At 47.4% G+C, this 20,476-nt stretch overlaps 1 protein-coding gene across 15 annotated transcripts in view; it reads left to right on the top strand.

Annotated features, from left to right (window-relative positions):
- The window catches only part of syne1b (spectrin repeat containing, nuclear envelope 1b), a 629,476-nt gene that overhangs the window by 385,853 nt on the left and 223,147 nt on the right, over positions 1-20,476 (top strand). For 9 of the 15 annotated variants that reach the window (XM_087991586.1, XM_087991587.1, XM_087991592.1 and 6 more), the window contains 9 exons: positions 491-688; positions 1,142-1,276; positions 6,222-6,386; positions 9,614-9,775; positions 9,993-10,187; positions 10,891-11,064; positions 13,944-14,135; positions 16,937-17,071; positions 19,141-19,265. In XM_087991586.1, the coding sequence (XP_087847712.1) occupies positions 491-688; positions 1,142-1,276; positions 6,222-6,386; positions 9,614-9,775; positions 9,993-10,187; positions 10,891-11,064; positions 13,944-14,135; positions 16,937-17,071; positions 19,141-19,265 (1,481 nt within the window). The remainder of the gene's footprint in view (positions 1-490; positions 689-1,141; positions 1,277-6,221; positions 6,387-9,613; positions 9,776-9,992; positions 10,188-10,890; positions 11,065-13,943; positions 14,136-16,936; positions 17,072-19,140; positions 19,266-20,476) is intronic. The other 6 variants (XM_087991598.1, XM_087991582.1, XM_087991597.1 and 3 more) reach the window with 3 other exon arrangements.

The following is a 20,476-nucleotide window of genomic DNA, read 5'->3' as shown; positions in this document are numbered from 1 at the left end:
GTTTTCTTTCACTGCCTCCCTCCCCACCCACACACACACACACACACTGGGGAAAGGCAGGGATGGATTTCCCTTACTGTCCTCCCACTGCTGTTCCATCCCAGATCTGGGTCAGACCGGTATCCAGGAAGCTGTCTTGTGTTTTGTGTGTTTTTCTGCTCTGGGTTATAGCGGGAGAGGGGGGGGATGGGAGAGAGAGTGAGCTTACTCAGCTCATTTCCTGTTGTATGCAGTGCAGATTGCCTTCAGAGGCTCTGAGGGTGGGTGTGAGTGATTGTGTGTGGAGCTCCTGTTCTGGTGTCTCCCCCCCCCCCCCCACACACACACACACACACACACACAAAGCTGAAGATCCTGCCTCTCAGTCTGAATCTAAACAGCAGCTTCATCTCCTCACTCATTGGCTGCCTCGGCAGGGGGATGGAGGGAAGGGGCGGATGATGTCTGAGGCTCTAAGCGGCTCCTTTGTCCCCACCGAACGATGTCTTAGCAGGCGTTCGCCCAGAAGATTAAAGACTACCAGGAACAGATTGCTGCTCTGAATACCAAGTGTAAGATGTTGACCATGAAGGCGAAGCATGCCACGATGCTGCTGACTGTCACTGAGGTGGAGGGGCTCTCCGAAGGGATGGAGGAGCTGGATGGAGAATCCATGGCCGCTCACTCAGCGCACCCGTCTGTGGTTATGGTAAGATCATTGTCTGTCTCCCTCTCTCTCTCTCTCTCTCTCTGAATGGAATTTAATTGAATTAGCTTTATTGCCACACTGTGCAGAGCGTCTGTGGACATGGTAAGATCATTGACTTTGTCCCCTCATCGGACTGAGCTAACATATCATCACCCACTCTGCCACTTTCAATCAGTTGCTTTATCCCACTGCCTGCTGTGTGCACGTTAACCCCTTCCCTCCTGAACTATTTCCCCAGTCTGATGAAGATATCTCTCAGATAATAAGTGGGATGGGGGAACGGGTTAATTTGCATTTTTGCCACCTTTTTATTCAGACTCAGTTTCACGTTACTAAAGAAAGCTTGTAATGTTTTCAATGATTTGTGCTTTACAGTGTGATTTAATGTAACTGCTGCTCTCTCTCTCTTTCTCTCTCATCATATTGTGTTCCCTCTGGCTTGGTTTATATCAGATGACAGCTGGCCGCTGTCATACTCTCCTCTCACCTGTCACTGAGGAATCTGGGGAAGAGGGGACCAACAGTGAGCTTTCCTCTCCGACAGCTTGTCGCTCTCCCTCACCTAATGCTGATGTGTCTGGTAACCAGGTACTATCTTCCGCTTACTCCTTGACACCCATTGCATGGTTCCCAGTAGTTGGGCATCACAATGCTGTGGTGGATCTCGCCACTCCATTCCTCGTTCATTCGCATGGGTGTTGTCCTGTAACCTTTATAATCCTACGGAATGCACTGCGCCTGTGTTGAGCTGGTTAGAGGTGAACTATAGATCTGTATGCAACCCTGAGCTGATTGTCACTGCTGCACACAAGAATCTTCTCCTCAAATTCATGAAGAGAAAGGGTCAATCGTTTTTCTTACTATTCCTCAATGTACACATTGAAGTTCAACCCTCCTACCTCCTCTGGTTTAGTTTAGGCTGACGGTTGGCATGGACCCAAGGATGTGTTTCCATGTTGTGTGACTCTGTATCGTAGCCCATCTCTCTCACCTGTCTAATGAAGCCAGCCCTGTTCTCTGCTAATACTCCCATGCGGAGTTACTTGCACTGAGCTATAGGGAAAGGCTTTGACTAGGCTGGGGCTGTTTTCTCTGGAGTGTCGGAGGCTGAGGGGTGACCTTATAGACATTTATAAAATCATAATCATAAATAGATAGTGTGAATAGTCAAGGTCTTTCCCTGGGGTGGGGTGGGGGTCCAGAACTAGAGGGCATAGGTTTAGGGTGAGTGGGGAAAGATTTAAAAGGGACCTAAGGGGAAACATTTTCACGCAGAGGGTGGTGTGTGTGTGGAATGAGCTGCCAGAGGAAATGCTGGAGGCTGATACAATTACGGCATTTAGAAAGCACCTGATGGGTATAGGAATAGGAAGGGTTTGGAGGGATATAGGCCACGTTTTTTTCTTTATTCATTCTCAGGATGAGGGTGTCATTGGCTGGGTCAGTATTTATTGCCCAGAGGGCAGTTGAGAGTCAACCCCATTGCTGTGGGTCTGGAGTCACATGTAGGTCCGACCAGGTAAGGATGGCAGTTTCCTTCCCTAAAGGGCATTAGTAAACCAGCCAGGTTTACTGACAGTTGTCAATGGATTCACGGTCATCATTAGACTTCTTAATTTCAGCTGTATTTATTGAATTCAAATTCCATTATCTGCCATAGTGGGAATCAAGCCCCCACCCTGGGAACATTATCTGGGTCTCTGGATGTACAGTCCAGCAATAATACCACTAGGCCATTGACTCCCCACAAATGCTGGCACATGGGGCTAGATTTATATAGTTTATCTGGTCAGCATGTACGAGTCGGACCGAAGGATCTGTTTCCTTGCTGTATATCTCTACAAGGGCCACGGATAGAGGGAATAGTCAAGGTCTTTTCCCCAGTGTAGGGGAGTCCAAAACTAAAGGGCTTAGGTTTAAGGTAAAAAGGACCTGAGGGGCAACTTTTTCATGCAGAGAGTGGTGCGTGTATGGAATGAGCTGCCAGAGGACGTGGTGGAGGCTGGGACACAGACAACATTTAAAAGGCATCTGGATGAGTATATGAACAAGAAGGGTTCAGAGGGATATGGGCCAAGTGCTGGCAAATGGGACTAGATTAATTTCAGATATCTAGTTGGCATGGGCGAGTTGGACCGAAGGGTCTATTTCCGTGCTGTACATCTATATAACTCTAAATCTCCATGCTGCAGAGTTCTTGTGGTGCAGTGATAGTATCCCTACCTCTGGACTAGAGACCCATCTTCTCCAGAGGTATGTAATATCATCTCTGAACAGGAAAGTATCTAAATCTTTAGGCTTCTGTCTGTGCTCCTCCCTCACATTCCCCTTGGCAAACTTTGTTCCTATCTGGTCTCTGCCACCAACCATTCGTCAATAGTTCCCTTCATTTCCATTTACACTAGTACTCACATTTCCATAATTCGAATAATTTCTTTTTTGCTGTCCAATCTGGCCTATCTGTTTCTGATTTGTGAATGATCCAAAACATCCTTCCCACTCCCCTACAATTCCTTACTCTGGGATTTTGAGATTGTCCACAAATATCAACCCTCCAGCGATGCTGGGAGGGGTTTATTCCTAATGTATGTAGACCTGGATTGTTACTGGTGTCAACCTATTCCATAGCGGATGACATCATCGGAATGCCACTATGGAATTCTGATGTCCCCCAGGAACGACACCATGTATGAGGCTTTATGGATGGCGAGCCTGGCATCAAGCTGCTCCTATGCAAACCTTTCAGCAGATTTCAGACCGGGATCTTCCTGCACCAGGTCAGCAGTTTGTGCAAAGGATACACCATGGGCTAGAGTTATTCCTCTTCTTCACTGCCCCCCTCACCCCAAACTTCTTTTAAACTCTTGGGAATAAAATAACCTACACTGACAGAACCAACAAGTTGTATTTAATTAGCAACTTAAATCTCGGAAAACGCAGGAATGCTTTTATGAGACAAAATTTAACACACAGCTCCGTAAATGTCTCAGGCAAAAGCTGGTGCAAAGGAGGATGGGAGGGTGAAGTGGGGAGAGGCTTAGGAAAAGAATTCCAGACCTTAATGGTCACTTCCAGTCAGGCAACTGGTGTAGGTTAGAACCAGAGCCAATCTTTACTCTGGAGAAAGTGAGGGCCGCAGGTGCTAGAGACCAGAGTCAAAAGGTGAGGCGCTGGAAAAGCACAGCCAGTCACCTTCCCAGCTACCTACTCCCCCAGCCCCGCCCTCCTCCCATTTATCTCTCAGCCCCCTTGAACCCCCCCCATTCCTGATGAAGGACTTCTGCCCAAACTGTCGATTCTCCTGCTCCTGGGATACTGCCCGACCCTACTGTGCTTTTCCAGCACCACACTTTTTGATGCCAATCTTTGCTCAGCCTAGTATTTTATTTACAGAGGTAAACATCACAAGCATCCACCTCCAAACTCAACTATCATCAATAAATGTCTCCTCATCAGTGTTCAAGTCAAATTCCGCCACTTCTCTTTTAACAGCAACTAACAATAGCCTAAGCAGCAGAAGACATTGCTACCAGTGGTGGAATGATGTAACTCAGTACTAATGTGTTCTGAGAAGATTTGTAGCTCAGATTGAGGTTCTGGATGCAGGTTTGCTCACTGAGCTGGAAGGTTCGTTTTCAGACGTTTCGTCACCCTACTAGGTAACATCTTCAGTGAGCCTCTGAGTGAAGCTTCGCCGGAGACTCTAATCGAAGACGTTACCTAGCATGGTGACGAAACGTCTGAAAACGAACCTTCCAGCCCAGCAAACAAACTTACATCCAGTGGCTCCGAACTGCTCAAGAAACCAGAATTGGCGGAATCGAGTGATTTTGAACAGTTGTGGTCCTGGAGGGGATTAAAGAGACGGGAAAAGGAATGGATTTGAAAATGGTGAAGTATGTTTACAATCGCGTTACTGCAAGTCAACAAACAGAAGGGTGGCAGGCAAAGTGAAATTTGTCACAAGTGAGGTTATGGATTCCACACTGTAGGGAATCTAATCTATCTAATCTAGTGGAGTAGTGCAAAGTGAGAATGTGGAATAGATGGTGAGAGCAGGGATTAATGAACAGCGGCATGGTTGAGGATTTCTGCAGAAGATCCCTTGAGGTGACGCTGAGCAGGAACACGATATGGAGGTGGGCGAAAGGTAGTATTGGTGAAGCAGGAGGAACGTGGCGGCAAGATCATCACGTACAAGACCTCATAGACTGCTTGCAATTGAGACATTTTCAAAAATGTTCTGCACTCTCAGTACAGGGTTGTGGGGACTGGAGGTCAGAAATCAAGGGATACTTCAGCGTTTCCCTCTCACCCGCAGACTACCAAAACTGTCCAAATGTTTGCGGGGAATGAGGGAGTCAAATTTATACGAAAAGAGCCAGTTCTGATATGCAGCGGTCACACAAGGTGAATTATTAACAGGGATGTGGGGAGACTGACCTATGGAAGTAAAGATAATGAAATAATGTTACTTCTTAAAGAGGCACAGGGATGAATATTCATGTTGGTCACCCAGCTTCCTCCCTCTCTCCCATCAGGAGAAGAACAGGTCCTCTGCCAAAATTCATCCTGCCGAAATTTGTCCTTCTCCCCAGTGTGTTTGCATCAGTTTCATTATTATCGCGAGCACCAATCATGGCTTTGGGTAGAAGGTACTGGTAGTCAGTTAACTAAGTCAGAAGTTGAAACTTTATTGCTGGAACAGCACAGCAGGTCAGGCAGCATCCAGGGAACAGGAGATTCGACGTTTCGGGCACAGGCCCTTCTTCGGCCTGTGCCCGAAACGTCGAATCTCCTGTTCCCTGGATGCTGCCTGACCTGCTGTGCTGTTCCAGCAATAAAGTTTCAACTTTGATCTCCAGCATCTGCAGACCTCACTTTCTCCAACTAAGTCAGAAGTCACATGATGCCAGGTTATAGTCCAACAGGTTTGTTTGAAATCATGAGCTTTTGGGGCGCTGCTCCTTCTTCAGGTGAAGTCATTCCGAAAGCTTGTGATTTCAAACAAACCTGTTGACTATAACTTGATGTTGTGAGACTGCCGACCCTGTCCACCCCAGGCTGACAAGTCAGTTAACTAGTGAGACGTTAGTGGAAGGAGCATTGGTGAGCTGACCTGGCAAATGGTTAAACAGCCTGCGAGCCCTTCCATTGTTTCAAACTCTCCTTGATCCTTGAGGGTGGGAGTCCTTGAGCTGAGATCAGAGCACCAGCATCCGTGCCTGTCAGTAACTCGAGATGCATGGGGGTTAGTGAGGATCAGCTTGCATGAGGTGCTGTGTGTGTGACGCATGTTGTGGGAGGGCTGCATGGTTACTGGAGACCTGAGAAGTGCATGGGAAGGGGGTGAATGGGGAGAAGTCAGGTTTGCTTGTAATGCTGTGGCTCAAACATTACACGTAATATAACCAACCCACACAGGAGCGATCACTGGATCCGAAATTTCTAACCCTGTACCCTGTAAGCTTGTCGTCATTTGATCCTGCTCCTGATGTTCAAGAGTCTCAACTGTAAGTGTTCTTGATTCCAGGATAGTGCTTACTACGGTGCGGACGAATTGCAGACTGCAGCTCCCGATTCTCAGGATACGAGCAACGCAGCATCACTGCAGGAACCATTAGAAACCACACTGGGAGAGTCAGCCTCCTCTAAACTCGATGATCTGCAGCGTTCCTGGGAAACTCTAAAGAATGTGGTGAGCTGGCGATTTCTGGGGAAGATGAATAATCTTCCTTTTTTTATTGTCTCTGTTCGTCTCCTTGCTTGTTTCTGTTGGGCACCCCCACTTTTGTCCTAAGCTGCTGGTCAGCTCCTGCTAACGTTACGGAATTGTATTGTTCTGTGGATGGGGCATCGTTAGTGAGGGTAGGTACTTATTGTTGCCCCGGGAAGGCAACAGACTTTCTTTCACCACTGACAGTGGTTTTGTTAATTCTGAAAGAGCTGCATCCAGCCTGTGTCTGGTAATGATAAACGGCTTCCTTCTTTAAAGGGTAACAGCATTCTAGTTGTGAATCTACCGCCAATATCTTTATGGTCACTTTTACTGACAGCAGATTATTATTCTTTTTAAAACCGAAGTCAAATTCTCCAATTACCACGGTGGGATTTGAGCACTTGGACTGTAGCATGGCTACCATGGCAACCATGCTGAGGAGGCCCCTCAGCCAGTTAGATCTGTGCTATACGATTGGAGCTCTTGCACCCAACCAATCTGGGAGTGCTCATTCATACTTCCCCCAAGTACTCTGGAGCCCCGAAGCCTTGCTGTAATGCAGCAGGAGCACAAGGGGACACAGGCCCAGACAGCATGGGTGCTGCAGAGAACATATTAACACGGCTGCCATAAGAGGAGAAGCTGTAATGAAAGCTCCATGATAGAGTTGGAAGGATTTTGAAATTTTCTCGTAGGTTTCGATTCCAGCCTTGGGCGACTGTCTGTTTGTGTGGAGTTTCCACGTTCTACTTATGTCTGGGTATGTTTCCTCACACAGTCCAAAGATGTGCAGGTTGAGTGGATTGGCTATTGCAAACTTGTCCATAGTGTTCAGGGTTGTGTAGATTAGGTGAATTAGCCATGGGAAATGCAGGGTTACAGGGATGTGGTAGGGATGTGTGTCTGGGTCAGATGGTCTTCGGAGAGTCGGTGCAGACTTGATGGACCGAAGGGCCTGCTTTCCTACGGTAAGGATTCTATGATTCTGTATGGTGAGGGGGATTATTAACTGGACAAATGGTGATGATGAAGGGTAGTATTTTTCAACATTAAATGCAATTTATTTTATTTAAAATGTGTTGAAATTTGCACAGCCCCAAGATGTGGCAGCACGGTGGCTCAGTGGTTAGCACTGCTGCCTCACAGCGCCAGGGACCCGGGTTCAATTCCAGCCTCAGGTGACTGATTGTGGAGTTTGCATGTTCTCAGGGTTCTGCGTGGGTTTCCTGTGGGTGGTCTGGTTTCCTCCCACAGTCCAGAGATCTGCAGGTCAGGTGAATTGGCCATGCTAAGTTGCCCATAGTGTTCAGGTATGTGTAGGTTAGGTGAATTGGCCGTGCTAAATTGTCCGTAGTGTCCAGGGATGCGTAGGTTAGGCACATTAGTCAGGATGGGGGGGTGGGTCTGGGTGGTTACTGTTTGGAGGTTCAGTGTGGACTTTTGGACCAAAGGGCCTGTTTCTACACGGTAGGGATTCTTGTTCTAATTCTTCTAGTGTCCCAAGTGCCACTCATAAGTTATTTATGAAGTACTTTTGAAGTGTAGTCCCTATTTTAATGTTGGAATCCAAATTTCATATGAGGTGAATGGCCAGCTAATGTGTTTCAGTGATGTTGCGTATGTCACTGGGGAGAACACCACTGTTCTTCTTTAACTAATCCCATGGGCTCTTTTACATTCAGGGCAATGGTAGTTTAGTGTGTTTGTAATCCAGAGGCCTAAATAAATGGAGGATGGGTTCAAAATCCACAGTCGCTGGTGGAATTTAAATTGAATTACCTTTTAGAGGTTCAGTTAGAATTGAAACGATGATGGTGTGTTGAAACTATCTTCAGTTGTTGGCTAACAGATTCACTGATGCTCTTTGGGAAGGAAATCTGCCACCCTTACTGACTGATAAATATGTGATTGACTCTTCACTGTCCCCTGAAAAGGCTTAAGCAGCTACACACCATGGAAATGAAACCATGGCAACCACTCAAGGAACTGGCTTCACAGCCCCTCCACAAGGGTAGTAAGGGATGGGCACAAACACTGGCCCACCTCCCGTGAAAGAACGAAAATGGAGCAGGCAGAGGGACTTTGGTTTAATGTCTCGACTGAACAGCAATACCTTTGACAATGTGGCACTCCCCCAGACTGGTATATCAGCCTGATGTCTGCACGCCAATATAGAAAGGTGAATGCGACTAGAAAGACATTTGCAGTGCTTCGGTACAACAGCGTGGTTTGCTATGCCATTTTAGGAGGATATTAAGACCAAGTTAACGGTAGTGCAGGCAGGTCTGGAGTCACATGTGAGCCAGACCAAACAAAAGTGCGATTTTCTTCCCAAAAGAGCATTGGTAAACCACGTGAGGTTTGGTCATCGTCACTGAGATGATCACTTCATTCCCAATAACTAACAGAGTGTAAATCCCATTAGCTGCTGTGAGATGTGAGCCTCAGGATGACCAGGTCAGTGACACTATCACCACAACACCATCCAGCAGCGTTGCTTCCTGAGCATGAGGAACACTGGAGGAAAGGCAGAACGATGGTGATACTGTAGGAGGAGGGAGTGATTGGACGGGGAAAATTGTTGTTATGGCATGAAGACAAAAGAGAAAATGTGTGTGTGCCCATGTGTGCGTGTAACTGCCTGTGTCTGTGCATGTATGTGTGCCTGCATGTGTGGGTCTGTGCATGTCTGTGTGTGTGTCTGTGCACCACTGTGTGTGTGTTTGTGCATGTCTACATGTGTGTGTATGTATGCGCGTGTTTGCGTGTCTGCATGTAATGCGTGTATCTGCGTCTGTGCATGTCTGCCTGTGCGTGTCTGTGCATGTCTGCGTGTGTGCATCTGTACATGTATGTGTGTGTCTGTGTCTGCATGTAATGTGTGTGTTCTGCATGTCTGTACATGTGTGTGCCTGTGCATGTAAACGCGTGTCTTCACATATATGCATGTGCCTGCGTGTCTTTGCATGTCTGCACGTGTGTGTCTGTGCACGTGTGCATGTGTGAGTGTCTGCATGTGCATGAGTCTTCATTTGTCTGTGTGTCGGAGAGACTGACATTATTTTCCTCCCTGTCCATGGTTTCTGGGAAGGTTGCTCTGATCACATGGGATCTGAAGGAAGGTCTATTAACGAAGTTGCATGATAACCTGCTATCTCCCAGTACTTGCTGTGTAAATATTTGCCCTCTAACCCTTCCCGCTACAGATCAGTGAAAAGCAGCGGACTCTTTATGAGGCCCTTGAACGACAGCAGAAATATCAGGATTCCGTGCAGTCTGTCTCGGCCAAGATGGAGTCGATCGAAGGGAAGCTGGGGGAGGCGCTCGATGCTAGCCAGAGCCATGATGTCCAGGTGGCTGCTCACCAGGTATGGCGTGTGTGTAGCTGTGCCTGATTCACTCATTACTGCTATTGATGGACTTTGCTGTCCAGGCACTTATCTCCCTGATGTACAGGCATGTGCTGCTTTCAGAGGGTGCCTGTGGGACCAGTCGGACTCTGCACACTTTTATCACAGTGTCCATTGAACTTTGAATCTTGGTCGGATTTGGCTTAAGGATATTTGTGGCTCTGTCTGTTCCCAGGCGCTGATGGAAGAGATTGTGACACTCCAGGATGAGATCAACGAACTGCAGATCTGTTTTGCCGAAGAGCTAGTGTCTGACACTATGGACACAGATACGTCTGACCAGCTGGCTATGCAGTCCACGCTAACCGTGCTCGCAGAGCGCATGGCCACCATCAAGATGAAAGCATTGGGAAAGAAGCAACTTCTTGAGGTTTGTAGACCCTGAAAGCACTCCCCACACGCTTTCCTGGTAACAGAGACTTAAAGAAGTAAAGGTCAGCATCATTAGAAATAGAAAATTTTGTAAAAATTTATTCTTGACAGGATGTAAAGCATTTGTTGCCGATCCCAAATTGTCCTGGAATTAAGTGGCTTGCTTGGCCATTTCAGAGAGCACTGGTCTGGGTCTGGAGTCACACGTAGGCCAGCCCAGGGAAGGATGGCAGATTTCCTTTCTGCTGATACTTAATGAATCAAGATGGCTTCTTACAACAACTGTTGGCAGTTTCATGGTCGCCATTACTCTGACTCACCATCCATTGCAGATTTTATTTGTTAAACCTAAATTCCACCGGCTGTCGTGTTGGCGGAGGGTGTGTATCTGTGCTCCTGAGAAGTTTAGCCTGGACTTCTGTGTTACTGACCGGGTGACATTACCACTATACCACAGCCTTTGCCAAAAGTTTACCTCGGTGTTGTGGTTAGAAGGTTGTCATGCGGCAGACAAAGGATGGAGCGTCGAGGGTACGTTGGAGAATTAAGATGACACACTTGTAGGCCCAATTGTGAGCTGACTAGAGGTGATCAGAAAAGGGGTCCCTAATATCGAGTGGGCCACATCTTGAGCAGTGACCGTTGTGTATAAGCACATGGTTGTGTATAAATGCACGGTTTTGATTTTTTATTTCTTTTAGGAGAGGCTGAATGAACAGGAAGAGCAACAGCGTCAGGAGCAAGCTCTCCAAGTGTATCGCAGTGAGGCTGATGAACTGGACAATTGGCTTCTAATTACAAAGGCCATTCTGGATGCAACACTGAAGGTTCCCAAGGAGCAGATGGACATGGATGAACAGCTCAACGATTGTCAGGTATTGATTCAAGCTCAAAGATGAACAGACAATGGAGATTTACTTTCCTTGCATGCCTAGATTTTATTTAATTGAGGTGTGATGAAATCACTTTTGAGCTAGGACAGAAATGTTGGATTTGCATAATGTCTGAACAACTTACAGAAGAATATAAGGAACAGGAGCACGAGTGGGTCATTCAGCCCTGCTACACCAGTCAATGAGATCATCACTGCTCTTAAGTTCATCATTTTCCTGCTTGTCCCTTTAACCTCTCACTTTCTTGTCAATTAAAAACCTGACCACTTCAACCTTAACTACCTTCAATGATCCACTGGCCTCCACCGCTCGCTGGGCAGAACATTCTAGACAGTAACAACCTTCAGAAAGAAGAAATTCCTTCTCACTCTGTCTTAAATGGGTGATCCCTTCTTTTGAAACTGTGTCCCCTCATTCTAGAATTCCCCTCGTGAGGAAATATTGTCCCAGCTCCCTGACAAGCTCCCTCAGGATCTTACGTATTTGAATAAGAAGCTCCTCATTCTTGTAGACTCCAATGAGGCCCATTGCCCAACCTAGGCCCAACCTGCTCAATTGCTTTTGATAAGACAAACCTCTCACCCTATGAATTGGCCAAGTGAATGTTAACTCCTTAAGTAAGGTGATCAAAAATTGTACACTCTGCTCTAAGTGAGGTCTCGATTGTACCCTAGGAGAAAGTGAGGTCTGCAGATGCTGGAGATCAGAGCTGAAAATGTGTTGCTGGAAAAGTGCAGCAGGTCAGGCAGCATCCAAGGAGCAGGAGAATCGACGTTTCTTGAAGAAGGGCTCATGCCCGAAACATCGATTCTCCTGCTCCTTGGATGCTGCCTGACCTGCTGCGCTTTTCCAGCAACACATTTTCAGCTCGATTGTACCCTGTATAGTTGCATCAAGACTTCCCTACTTTTATACTCCAACTGCTTGCAATAAAGGGTAACGTACAGGTTGCTTTCTTAATTCCTTCCAGTACTTGCCTGATCGGACCCATGGAGAACGACACCAGGTCCCTTTGTACCAGGGTATTCTACGGTTTTGTTCTATTTAAATAATAATCTGCTTTTCAGTTTGGCCTGCCACAGTGGATGACTTCACACTTTCCCACATTAAATTCCGTCTGCTGTCTTTTTTCATCCACTCAACTTAGCCTGCCTATGTCCCTTTGCAGATCATGTGCAGTGACCTCTCACTGTGCTTTCTTACTGATCTTTGGTATATCAGAAAATTTGGCTACAGTACCGTTTGTCTCTTCATCCAAGTCATGAATACAAATTGTAAATAGTTGAGGCCCTAGCACTGTTCCCTGCAACAGATACAAGTTACAGCTTGCTATCCTAAAAATGACTTATCTACTACCGATATAACCAACCTACCTGCCCAGTCTATCTACCTTGCTATTAGTCAGCCAGTTCCCTCCCTATGCTGATCAATCTTCCCAACACTATAGGATTTTGCCTTAAGTACTAACCTTTCTAGACCTGCCTTATTACATACCTTTTGGTCATCTAAATCCAGGTACAACACTGACTGATTCTCTTCTATCTACCCTGCTTGTTACATTCTCAAAGAACCATAATGGTTTGTCAAGCACTATTTCCCTTTCACTAAACCATTTTGACTCAGCCTGATTGTATTCTGATTGGCTCAATGTTCTGCTGCTGTCTCTTCAGCACTGGATTCGAGCAGAATGTCTGTTCACACCCAGCAGAGTTTGACAATCAGTGGAGTGGTTTCAAGTTGTGTGGCCAATCTTGTCATGTAGGATACCCTGGAGCCTCTTGGCAGAAGTCTTCAGCTCTTTAGTGGGTGCCCTGGAGCCTTTGAAGCCCACCTGGGAAGGAGGTGGGTCTCTGTTTTAACAGCTCGCCTAAACAATGGTACTTCTGGCAATGCAGCCGTCTGTTGAGAGTATCATCCTAGATTTCGTGACTGAGTGCCTGGAATGGGACTTGAATCTCCGATCATCTGAAACACTCTCGAATGCCTGATTACCATTGCACTGAGATAAGGCTGGGGCTGTCGTGAATTTTTGATGGCCTTCTAGCGTAGTCACCAAATGTGAGCTGTGAGGGGGGAACGGTCAGTGAGGTGTTGGGAAGTGTTGTGCTTTTCTCTTGCTGGAATTTGGCCCTGAGGAGCAGGTCACCATTATCATTGGCTGTAGCCTTTCCCAGCTGGGCATTCTGCTGCAGCTCATAATGAACTTGGATTTGATAGATTGCTTCCTCTGGGCGTTTTTGAAATGCAATCACGTTTGCGATTTAGAAAGCCACAGCAGCCAACTGGAGGGCCGCAGGATCCCAGAGGTATGCTCTCTGGATAATCTCTTTTACATGCTGGGTTGAGGGATGAATATTGACCAGGACACGGCCAGTAATCTGTGAACTAACTTTTGTGAAGCAGGCTGCCTTTGCAAGCATGAATGTGTTTTAAGAGGTTTCACTGAACTGTGTTTGGAGGAAGGTTCGAAATAGCAGCTACTTGTGATGAATACACAGGCTTTTGCGGAGGTTATCAATCAGATCTGTGTCGTTGTGTATGTGTGCACACGTATGTACAGGTCATTCTGCTATAGCATGCACATCATTAACACATATTAACTGAATGTGATGGACGAATTGGGGAACACAGTTTCTAAACTTTTAAAACCTGTGTTGGCTGTAAGGTGATTACATCGCCAATACTTTAAGCACTGTTTCTAAAGCGGGATGTTTCTATCATGCGGGGATGCACATGAACCCAACCATCATGTTACAGAAGAACTGTCCGTATGTGCACGTGCACACACATGTATCTGTTTTTTTGCACACGTGTGTGTTGGGAGATGATTTGAGTTGATCTTGCTGTTTATGCTTTGACAGAACATGTTGGTGGAGATCGAGCGGAAAGTGGCGTCCGTTTCAGAGCTCTCCATGAACAGTGAGAACCTCGTCCTGGAAGGGAAGCCGCAGACCAGGGAGCAAGCAGAGCACCTGATCGAGAAGCTCCAGAATCTGAAGGGGAGCTTGGTGGAGCTGCAGAAAATGTTGCAGGACAGAAGTATCAGTATCAAAGTAAGGTCATTGCATGCGTACCCACGCTAACTGTATTGTACACCTCAGAGGGCTCACCCCAGCAATATTCCACAAAGGAAGACAATTTATCCAAACCATAGAACATAGAACATAGAAGAATACAGCGCAGTACAGGCCCTTCGGCCCTCGATGTTGCGCTGATCCAAGCCCACCTAACCTACACTAGCCCACTATCCTCCATATGCCTATCCAATGCCCGCTTAAATGCCCATAATGAGGGAGAGTCCACCACTGCTACTGGCAGGGCATTCCATGAACTCACGACTCGCTGAGTAAAGAACCTACCCCTAACATCTGTCCTATACCTACTCCCCCTTAATTTAAAGCTATGCCCCCTTGTAATAGCTGACTCCATACGTGGAAAAAGATTCTCACTGTCAACCCTATCTAAACCCCTAATCATCTTGTACACCTCTATCAAGTCACCCCTAAACCTTCTTTTCTCCAATGAAAACAACCCCAAGTGCCTCAGCCTTTCCTCATACAATCTTCCTACCATACCAGGCAACATCCTGGTAAACCTCCTCTGCACCCGTTCCAGTGCCTCCACATCCTTCCTATAGTATGGCGACCAAAACTGCACACAATACTCCAGATGTGGCCGCACCAGAGTCTTATACAACTGCAACATGACCTCAGGACTCCGGAACTCAATTCCTCTACCAATAAAAGCCAGTACGCCATATGCCTTCTTCACCGCACTATTTACCTGGGTGGCAATTTCTCTTCTCTCTCTATTTTTTGTGCAGATGATGAGGCAAAGATGATGGTCACCTTTTCCCAGTCCATATTTCATGGTGCTCTTATACATGTTGCCAGGTTACCCTTCCTCATAGAAACCCCCTCCGACATCCAATCTTCAGGAAGCTTTGGCCTCTGTTCAATGTCAGAGTGGAATAATGGGGGCATTGATGAGGGAGTGGGGCAGTTGTGTCATTGAGAGCCAGGAACACACATGGACAGGACGGTCATGTTAATATTGTGAAACACGGATGTGGAATTTCCTGACTTTGTTCTGAGCCAGGGAGGGGTATCAGCTCAGCCCCCTGTGAAGTGGTCTGTGTGCCCACCAAATTCCAGAGCCGTGGTTGATGAGTTGCATCACTGAAGCCAGAGCCATTCTACAGATTTGACTGTTTTCCCGAGAACAGGAGGTTGAAGGGCCATCGGATGGAGATATTTCAAATAGACAAAGGGTTTGAGGAGGTACATCTCGGGATGTGTGGTGCTGGAAAAGCACAGCCGGTCAGGCAGCATCCAAGCAGCAGGAGAGTCAACGTTTCGAGCATAACTCTTCCATGCCTGATGTAGGGCTAATGCTTGAAACGTCGACTCTCCTGCTCCTTGGATGCTGCCTGACCGGCTGTGCTTTTCCAGCACCACACTTTTTGACTCAGATCTCCAGCATCCTCACTTTCTCCACATCTGTGTCCACATTTGATGGAGTTCAAAACGAGGAACTATAAATGGAAAAGGTCACGGATACATCCAATAAGGAATTCAGGAGAAACATCTTTACCAGAAAATACTTGTATCCTCAGGTTGAGACAACTAACATGCATGCACTTAATAAAGCGAGATAAACTCATGAAGGAGAAAGGGTTGGGATTGCATGCTGATAAAGTGGGAGCAGGTAACTAGTGTAGAACATAAATCCCAGCCTGTTTCGTGCTGATACATTCTGTGTGATTCTGCGAACATTCGAACATGAGCCAAATTTGCCTCCCACACCCCCGCATCCTGTTGAATTCTCTACGTCACTGAAGATATTTGCCGGTCTCCTCCGTTTGTATGGGCCTTGGGTCTGGAATGGTCTTTTTAAGACTTGAAACTGTTAGGAAACTCCATCCAAAATTAGTACCAAAGCGATTTGCCGTTAACAGGACGCAAAGCAGCAACTTAACCTGGCTCCTTTGGGCAGTACCTTCCATATCCATGACCTCCACCGTCTGGAAGGAGAAGGGCACCAGATGACCACCTGCTTAGATTCACCTCCTAAGCGCACAACACCCTTCACTGGTGCTGGGACAATGTCCTGAAGCTCCCTCCTGACAGAACGTAGGTTGGAGCTACCTCCCAAGGACTGCAGTAAGTCAGGAAGGTGACTGTCTCGCACCTTCCCCAAGTGTAATTCGGGATGGGCCGTAAATGGTAACCTAGCCAGCGGCACCCTCATCCTGTGAACAAATAGGTTACAAAAACGGATTCTGGATCAGTGGTGCTGGAAGAGCACAGCAGTTCAGGCAGCATCCAAGGAGCAGCGAAATCGACGTTTCTGGCAAAAGCCCTTCATCAGGAATAAAGGCAGAGAGCCTGAAGCGTGGAGAGATAAGCTAGAGGAGGGTAGGGGTGAGGAGAAAGTGGCATAGAGTACAATAGGTGAGTGGGGGAGGGGATGAAGGTGATAGGTCAGGGAGGAGAGGGTGGAGTGGATAGGTGGAAAAGGAGATAGGCAGGTAGGACAAGTCCAGACAAGTCATGGGGACAGTGCTGAGCTGGAAGTTTGGAACTAGGGTGAGGTGGGGGAAGGGAAAATGAGGAAACTGTTGAAGTCCACATTGATGCCCTGGGGTTGAAGTGTTCCGAGGCGGAAGATGAGGCGTTCTTCCTCCAGACGTCTGGTGGTGAGGGAACGGCGGTGAAGGAGGCCCAGGACCTCCATGTCCTCGGCAGAGTGGGAGGGGGAGTTGAAATGAAACGAAAGAGTGAGGTGTGGTTTGGTAGAATTGAAAGTATAGTCCCTTCAAGTAACTGCGTGCCTCTCTTCTGTGTGATTTAAGCATGGTGTGGTGCAGGAGAAGGAGGATACAGAAATCGATTTCACGTTCCGCCCCAGCCCCAGTGTCCAGGAGTGGCTGGTACAAGCTCGAGCCAGCCGCTATCAGCACCAGCAGAACAGCCTGCAGAGACAGAAAGTAAGTGAGCCATTGCCCGGTATTAGTCACAGGAAGCCCGGCACCAGTGGTGGGAGTTCCTATTCCGATAAAGGCCAGCACTCCACTTTGAAATGGAGATTGTCAGAAAAGGTTAAGTAGGGGCTTCCAAGAGTCACTTGAGGGCAGACAGTGAAATACTGTGACTGTTGATAAATTCTCACTGAACAAAATGAAGATGGGGGGGGAGGGGGAATGCTGGAAAAAAATTTTTCTCATCGTCAGTCACAATAGCTCAATAACACTCAGTGGTTAGCACTACTGCCTCATAGTACTACGGTCATAGGTTCGATTCCAGCCTTTGGTGACTGTCTGTGTGGAGTTTGCACGTTCTCCCTGTGTCTGCGTGGGTTTCCTCCGGGTGCTCCGGTTTCCTCCCACAGTCCAAAAATGTGCAGGTTAGGTGAATTGGCCATGCTAAATTACGCATAGTGTTAGGTGCATTAGTCAGAGGGAAATGAGTCTGGGTGCGTTACTCTTCGGAGGGTCAGTGTGGATTTGTTGGGCCGAAGGGCCTGTTTCCACACTGTAGAGATTCTAAACAGTTTGCCACATGCGCTTTTCAGGCTCTGCTTTATTACATTTTACTGGTGCCCTATAGTATGTACAATGTGAACGACTTCAGTAAATGGAAGTGACACATGGCACTGAGATATACAGAGTAAGATGACCTGACATGAGCCCCTGCCGATGCAGGCTATTGGGTTGGTTATCGATTGGTAAAGATTGGTTCGGCTTTAGAACCTGATTGCCATCCAGCTGGCAGTATGGACGTTTCGGCAGGGACTGAGGCAGGTCCCGGCTCGAATTACGATGCCACCACAGTTGATTTACCTTGTGGGTGCTCCCTGGTCAGGCTCGTGGCAGACTAGATGGTCCGTCTTGAGTTTGCTGAGTCTGAGTCAGCGCGAGAGGAAGGGTGACCTTGCACGATCTCTGGATACCTCAAGGCTCTTTACATCCAGCTGTGCACTATCGTCACCGTTGTCATGTAGCAGCCAATTTTCACAGTGCAGGGTCCCTCCAGCTGTGGTGTGGGGTTGTACAGTCACCAAAGGCTGGAATCGAACCTATGACCTTAGTACCATGAGGCAGCAGTGCTAACCACTGAGTGTTATTTGAGGGATAAGGCCAGCACAAAGGGGGAACCTTCAAAACAAGACTGCGTTTCCTCTTTGCCACGATTAATGCCAAAAGAATTTCATTGTGAAGGGTTGCCTGTTATTGGATGGAATTGGACTAATGTACATCACGTGGGTTACCTGAGCTGCAGATATTTAGAATGTGGCACATTAGGGACCCCTGCTGGGATTGTGGTTAGCTTGTGATTCTTATACTGGCATCAGACGTTAATGACAATGACCTGTGTGACAAGCCAGCGAACTCCGGAATGCTGTTGAGGCAAGTGAACCCCCCAGTCCCCACCCGCTCCCCACCTCATGTTCATTCTCCCATTGCGCGATGATTCCTAATGTCTGCTGGAGAGACAGGGCAGGCCCAGCATCACTTTCTCAAGGTGACTATAATTGAGCCATGCTTGCTTTTCACCTCCAGAGGACACTTTTGTTTAGAACGGTTCAGGGAGTGTGCCATTAGCCGAAGGAGAGATGTGTCGTGGGTTTGGGGTCAGTATAAGAACAGAGGGGTTCCTCGGGGTCAGCTGAGGAGGAGAGCAAAGTGCAACGATCCAGGGTACGAAACAGCCCTGCGCAGAACCCTTCCCACCAGGTATGAAAGAAAACTTGAAGGCAGCGGAGTCTTCAGCATTTTTGTCCGTGCCACTACAAGTTGGATTGCCACAAGCCCAGGCCTTTCCACCGCACTCGATAGACTCGTGGAAACACCAAGGGAAGTACCTGAAACCCAGGTGGAAGTGCTCAGGTTGCTGGGTTGTAGAATCAGTGAGGGATGAATGAATGGGTCAGCGGTGACCCTGTCACTGGACTGGGAGGGAGGGGGGTGACCATAACCTCGCGTTGTCCGCCCCCTTCGCTGGTGACAAGTGCCCCTTTGCCTGGAAGTTGAGGTTTGTTTTCTGAATGTCTCTCCAGGAGTTGGAGCAGCAGCTGGCAGAGCAGAAGAACCTGCTGCGGTCAGTGGCCAGCAGTGGGGAGAAGATCATGACCCAACAGAGCAACGTGGAGGCAGGCAGTGAGGAGCAGAGAGCACAGGCCACGTAAGTACCTGGGCTCCTGGTTACAACGATGGTGGTGGTGGCAGGAGATTGGGGTGTGTGTGTGTGTGTTTGGTGTGTGTGTGTGTGTGTGTGTTTGGTGTGTGTTTGTGTTTGTTTTTTGTGTGTCTGTGTGTGTGTTTGGTGTGGGTGTGTTTTGTGTTTGGTGTGTGTGTTTTGTGTTTGGTGTGTGTGTTTTGTGTTTGGTGTGTGTGTGTTTTGTGTTTGTGTGTGTATGTGTTTGTGTGTGTATGTGTTTGGTGTGTGTGTATGTGTTTGGTGTGTGTGTATGTGTTTGGTGTGTGTGTGTGTGTATGTGTTTGGTGTGTGTGTGTATGTGTTTGGTGTGTGTGTGTATGTGTTTGGTGTGTGTGTGTATGTGTTTGGTGTGTGTGTGTATGTGTTTGGTGTGTGTGTGTGTGTATGTGTTTGGTGTGTGTGTGTGTGTATGTGTTTGGTGTGTGTGTGTGTATGTGTTTGGTGTGTGTGTGTGTATGTGTTTGGTGTGTGTGTGTATGTGTTTGGTGTGTGTGTGTATGTGTTTGGTGTGTGTGTGTGTATGTGTTTGGTGTGTGTGTGTGTATGTGTTTGGTGTGTGTGTGTGTATGTGTTTGGTGTGTGTATGTGTTTGGTGTGTGTGTGTGTATGTGTTTGGTGTGTGTGTGTGTGTATGTGTTTGGTGTGTGTGTGTGTGTATGTGTTTGGTGTGTGTGTGTGTGTATGTGTTTGGTGTGTGTGTGTGTGTATGTGTTTGGTGTGTGTGTGTGTATGTGTTTGGTGTGTGGGTGTGTGTGTGTGTGTATGTGTTTGGTGTGTGTGTGTATGTGTTTGGTGTGTGTGTGTATGTGTTTGGTGTGTGTGTGTGTATGTGTTTGGTGTGTGTGTGTGTGTATGTGTTTGGTGTGTGTGTGTGTATGTGTTTGGTGTGTGTGTGTGTATGTGTTTGGTGTGTGGGTGTGTGTATGTGTTTGGTGTGTGTGTGTGTGTGTATGTGTTTGGTGTGTGTGTGTCTGTGTGTGTTTGGTGTGTGTGTGTCTGTGTGTGTTTGGTGTGTGTGTGTCTGTGTGTGTGTCTGTGTGTGTTTGGTGTGTGTGTGTCTGTGTGTGTGTCTGTGTGTGTGTTTGGTGTGTGTGTGTCTGTGTGTGTTTGGTGTGTGTCTGTGTGTGTTTGGTGTGTGTGTGTCTGTGTGTGTTTGGTGTGTGTGTGTCTGTGTG

The sequence above is a fragment of the Chiloscyllium plagiosum genome, unplaced genomic scaffold (genome assembly GCF_037043375.1).
Source record: "Chiloscyllium plagiosum isolate Xiang-an unplaced genomic scaffold, Cpla_swu_hap1 HiC_scaffold_10, whole genome shotgun sequence".
NCBI classification, from domain to species: domain Eukaryota; kingdom Metazoa; phylum Chordata; class Chondrichthyes; order Orectolobiformes; family Hemiscylliidae; genus Chiloscyllium; species Chiloscyllium plagiosum.
The sequence above is the reverse complement of the archived record's forward strand: the minus strand, read 5'-3'. Positions and strand labels throughout refer to the sequence as shown.